The sequence below is a fragment of the Drosophila melanogaster genome, chromosome 2L (genome assembly GCF_000001215.4).
Source record: "Drosophila melanogaster chromosome 2L".
NCBI classification, from domain to species: Eukaryota; Metazoa; Arthropoda; class Insecta; order Diptera; family Drosophilidae; genus Drosophila; species Drosophila melanogaster.
Window position 1 is genome coordinate 7,027,474 of NT_033779.5, and position 5,247 is coordinate 7,032,720.

The 5,247-nt window shown below is 40.8% G+C and overlaps 2 protein-coding genes across 5 annotated transcripts; one reads left to right on the plus strand and one right to left on the minus strand.

Annotated features, from left to right (window-relative positions):
- Positions 1–52: 52 nt before the first annotated feature.
- On the plus strand, positions 53–1,486 carry MME1 (Mitochondrial Magnesium Exporter 1). Its single transcript, NM_135249.3, has 4 exons — positions 53–454; positions 515–947; positions 1,017–1,193; positions 1,254–1,486. The coding sequence occupies exons 1-4, from the start codon at positions 338–340 to the stop codon at positions 1,424–1,426; spliced, it is 900 nt and encodes a 299-aa protein (NP_609093.1). The 5' UTR covers positions 53–337; the 3' UTR covers positions 1,427–1,486.
- A 1,533-nt stretch (positions 1,487–3,019) lies between these two features.
- Rab30 lies at positions 3,020–5,133 on the minus strand. Of its 4 annotated transcripts, none has more exons than NM_135250.4 (2): positions 4,849–5,133; positions 3,020–4,704 (listed from the first exon to the last, which is right to left on the minus strand). In NM_135250.4, exon 2 carries the CDS (start codon positions 4,630–4,632, stop codon positions 3,961–3,963), a length of 672 nt encoding a protein of 223 aa, NP_609094.1. In that variant the 5' UTR covers positions 4,633–4,704; positions 4,849–5,133; the 3' UTR covers positions 3,020–3,960. The 4 variants fall into 4 exon arrangements, with proteins under 4 accessions (NP_609094.1, NP_723241.1, NP_723242.1 ...); NM_164728.3 differs by having other exon boundaries at positions 4,838–5,133; NM_164729.3 differs by having other exon boundaries at positions 4,764–5,133.
- Positions 5,134–5,247: the final 114 nt, after the last annotated feature.

The following is a 5,247-nucleotide window of genomic DNA, read 5'->3' on the forward strand; positions in this document are numbered from 1 at the left end:
GACCATGTCATACTAATGACTGCAATCGATAGCTGAATGTTAAGCCAATGTTAGGTGTATGTTTTGTTAACATGATAAGCAAATCAGCTGTTCCCTCTGCAATTTTGGAACAGCTAATGAAATATTTGAAATAGATAAGAGGCACTATTGATCATGGAAATTATAATACCGCGCTATTCGGAATCACACAGCATTATCATAGGTCAGCAACCGCGCAGCAAGCAGATCACCAAGCGATAGCGTTCATCAGGAAGCCAGCGATCTTCAAGCACGTGCATTTCGTTCAGAAGCTGACGGAATTTCTCGGCGTGTTTACGTAAATAGTTAAAATTCAGCAATGGAGGAGGTCGAAATCAGCACAGAAAAGAAATCCAATCCCGTAAAGTCATTTATTGCGGGCGGCGTGGGAGGCATGTGCAATGTGCTCGTTGGCCATCCATTGGACACAATAAAGGTGAGCTTCAAAACTGTGTTTACAAATGGAAACGATGTAATGCTTTAAGTTCCACTTTAGGTCCGTCTCCAAACCATGCCCACACCTCCACCTGGACAGCCGCCGAGATACAAGGGAGTCATAGATTGTGCCGCCAGGACATTTCGTTATGAGGGTTTTCGCGGATTCTACAGAGGAATATCCGCTCCACTTGTGGGAGTAACACCCATCTATGCCGTGGACTTTGCCGTCTATGCGGCGGGTAAACGATTGTTCCAAACGGATGACCACATTAGGCTCACCTACCCACAAATCTTCGCCGCGGGAGCCTTGGCCGGAGTTTGTTCTGCCCTCGTCACAGTGCCCACCGATCGTATAAAAGTCCTTCTGCAGACGCAAACCGTGTCCAACGGACCTCTGCTCTACAATGGAACCATTGACACGGCCGCCAAGCTATATAGGCAGGGTGGCATTCGGAGCCTCTTCAAGGGAACATGCGCGTGCATTCTGAGAGGTCAGTTGTTAATTAATTGCTTAATATTATAGTATATATAATAGTTATGGATAATTTTAAAATTTACAGACTCGCCCACCGGTTTTTACTTTGTGACCTACGAATTCCTACAGGAATTGGCTAGAAAGAAGTCCGCCAATGGAAAGATTAGCACCACATCAACTATTCTGTCCGGCGGAACGGCGGGCATTGTGTTTTGGACTTTGGCCGTGCCGTTCGATGTACTTAAAAGCCGTCTCCAGTCGGGTGAGTCATCCAATCGCCAATCGCTTTAGTTACAATGATTTATAAATGCCATATTTTTAGCACCTGAGGGAACATACAAGCACGGCATTCGCAGCGTTTTTAGAAACCTCATGGCCACAGAAGGCCCAAAAGCTCTATTTCGCGGTATCCTGCCAATTCTACTTCGTGCCTTTCCCTCCACCGCAGCAGTTTTCTTCGGCGTGGAGCTAACCAATGATTTGCTGAAGGCTTAAATTTAAGAATTTGTATTTCAGAGAGGCTGTTTAGAATATTAAATATTGTTTACATATGCGGTTGAGTTTGCTTTATTTGGATTTCTGATATTCTATAAACAAAATGTTTGAAATATTAGCTATGCGCAGTAACCGAGGGATATTAATGGATTTTTAAATATAACGCCAATAATTGGTATCCGATTTTAAAAGTTAAATATATTTTACTTTACATGCTAAAGTATCTTTACGGTTTAGCTTGGCTTACATTTAAAATATACTTTACTTTACATGCAAAAGTATCTTTACGTTTAAGCTTAGTTTCGATTCATTCCAATTGGATGTGCAATCGAAAGCTTTTAAGCGGAACGAACAGATCGACAATATTAGAATTGGAAGTGCAGCGAGATAAGTACTACTGCTTTTAATCAGAAAACTACTTGCGGAGAAAGTTGGACGCTGGCGGGTCGCGCGTTTACTCCTATTTCGTTCAATTCGAATCGATACCTTTAAAAACACACCGGCTTCTGTGCGAAAAACATTTTGGTGTTTCCTTGAATATAATACGTTTCCTGAAAGAGACGTTGAAAAAAAACACTTGGAAAAACGGCGATAGTTTTTCAAAACTATTATACGCCCTGTATTTGAATGATCTGCCCGAGGAATTGGAGGGCGGAATCGACATCGATGGCCGCCGTGTGAATGTCCTAATGTACGCTGATAGGATCGCAATACTTTCCGAAAGTATTGATGATCTTCAGGATATGATCAACCAGCTGGAAAAATACTGCACCAAATGGGACATAGTGGTGGACATGGACAGGTCGTGTATAATGGTCTTCAGGAGAGGTGGACGGCTTGCATTGACTGAGAAATGGTTTATAACGGGAAAGGAGATCAAAACCACAAGCACTGCAGAATTTCTCGATTTTTTGCTCACAACTACACTCAACACTCCAGAGATACTCCACATAATAGATTGGAAAAATTGGATGATTAGAGAAGATTGATGAATCTATACTTGCTGCAAATGTGGGGATACGAAAAAGTAATGCAATTCAAAGCTCTGCAAGCGTTTTATTTAAAAAAAAAAAACCACTTGTTTCGAGTGTCCCAACCCTAATAATCTGATAAGAGATGCATTTGCAGTATATTAAAAAACTTTATTTTCCCACAATGAAAATTCGATCGGCCGATTTTTAACTCTTAAAGTAATGAAGAAAAACATTCTGTGGGCTAAAGCACTTAATAATATTTGCAGTACCTATAACTTAAGGTGGAAGAGCTATTTGAACTCAGAATCGGAGTGGAACGATTTTTGCACGAAATTATTAAGGTGGTTAGTTAGATCCTGAAATCGATGGGATTTTTTTTTTTTATATGCATTATTGTACAAAATACTGTTTTAAAAACATTTGTAATTATTTATCGGCTAAAAGTTTACATTCCAATTATTGTGATATTTATATAATAACAAGATATATATTGCAGCTTTTTTAATCAACAACTTTTTCCGCATTCGTAAAAAGTTGATATACTTAATCAACATATTTTATATTTTACTCAGCTGTAAATTAATCAGCTGTAAATTAATTAAACACTCTTTTCCATTTTACTTGTATTTAGTTTATTTTTTATTCAGCTTTCTGGTCTATTCATAGTTTCTAATTCTTAATTTTTGGAATGTCATAAAATCACCTTAAACACTATTACGAATATCATTTAAAAATTGCATTACCAAAGATTGCACATTAATCGTAAAAATATGTAAAAATAATTGCAAATAAATATGCATAAATTGTGTATGTATACAAAAAATGTAATGTATAAAACATGCAATACTCCTTGGGAATTAATTGAAATAAACTAAATGGTGAGTCTAGCATTTTTGATATCATAAATTCTTCGTAGCATTGGCTGTGATGCTCACTTGGTAAACGATCCATAATCAGATCAATACATACGTCTATATAATACAAATCAAGAAAATCAGGCGGTCTTAAACACCTCCAATGGAGTTCTTGTAACACAAATATTTAGCATCCTTAGTCATTGACAGCTAGTTTCCCATAGGATCTTAATCGTGATAAATAGTAAATTAGTTTTTACAATCAATTTCTTTCTGTAAACCAAAGGGGATACAGAAATAATCAATTTTTTTAGTCTTGTAATTAAAATAATAAACCCTTAAGCATGAACAGAATATCACGATAACAGATAACAGATTAGCTGCACAGTTTCCAGATCCGTTTGCACATTGTACTTTAAATGTTTGTTGTTATCGTAGTTTAGTGAAAGCGAAGAGAATTGCTCTAAATACCTTTACATTTAAAGGTATTTGAAGCCGATGTGTTTTAACAATCTAATAGGAATCGTTACAAAGACAAAGGCAAACGATCACGTCATAATCATGCTTATAAAAACAAAATTTAACATATGTATGTATGTGTTAGAATGTGGGAGCATTGTGGTAATAAAAGATAAATGGAATATCACGATTAGTCCTTAACAAGTTACAGATTAGCTGCTCAGCTTCCAGTTCAGTTTGCAGCTGCTCAGCCGCCTTGACTAGAGTTGGAGCCGCCGCTGGCGAGTCCGCCACAGCAATTGCTCTGCGCTGCCTTGGCACTGAAGCTCCCCAGTCCGATGGAGCTGCCCTCCGACTGACGCTGGGCGGCTGCCGCTGCGGCCGAACTACTGCCATCCTTGCTCCTTGCCTGACCAATCAATTCGGCGGCAATCTCGTAGAACAGACGCTCTACATTCTCTGCCTCCTTGGCGGATGTCTCCAAGAAGTACATGTCATGCTGCTTGGCGAACTCTTCGCCAATCTGGGTGGGTATCTCTCGATCATCCCTGTCCGTCTTGTTACCCACCAGGATTTTGAGTACCTTGGAGTTGGCATACTCCTGGATCTCGCGCAGCCAGTCCGGCAGGCAGTCAAATGTGGGCTGGCAGCTGATGTCGTACACCAGGATCAAGGCGTGAGCCGATCGATAGTAGCTTTGCGTGATGGATCGGAACCGCTCCTGGCCGGCGGTGTCCCAGATTTGTAGCTTGATCTTCTCGCCCTCCACCTCCACGGTCTTAATCATGAAATCCACACCAATGGTGGCACCCTGGCCAGGTGGAAATAGACCCTGAGTAAAGCGGCGCACTAGGCATGTTTTTCCAACACCAGCATTGCCCACCAGGACGATTTTGAACAGGAACTTGTAGTCCTCCATTGGGGATGTTGCCAAAAATGGGTTGGTTTTGGGGTTTTTGAGTCGCTGGGTGTGGGCAAGTGTGTGTGTGCTCTGCGAAAGTAGACGAAAGTTAGTCGGAGCTTAGACACACCTAGTCAGCGACGCGTAACGATTATACTTTGCTGGCTGGTGGTGGTTCGTTGGATCAGCTTACGCCATCCCCAGCGAAGACAACGCCTCTCACCTGTGGCTCACCTGGGGCTCTATCACTAGCTGGCCAACGGCTGTTCGCCTTGTTTTTTGGCTTATTTGGCTAAAAGATGATGACTCAACAGCAGCTGTAGATGCTTGTTACTCGCTTATCTATGCGAATCGGCCCCAAATCTATTCAGCAGGCTTTCGGCCAGGTTGACTATGCTTGCAAATTTGTAATCAACTGGTTGCATGCTGCCGCATTAATTGCCAGCCTTAATTTTGCTTATGTTTACCAACAGAATTTTACTGTATTTCGACGTGATGGTATTTGATTAGAGATGTGACATCAATTCCCATAGCAATACTTAACGATGTTTTTCTCGGTATCGATAGATCGACGTTTTGCAAAGCACTTAAAAACTTTTTGAAGTACGGTCACTAGTTATCGATTGTTCATCA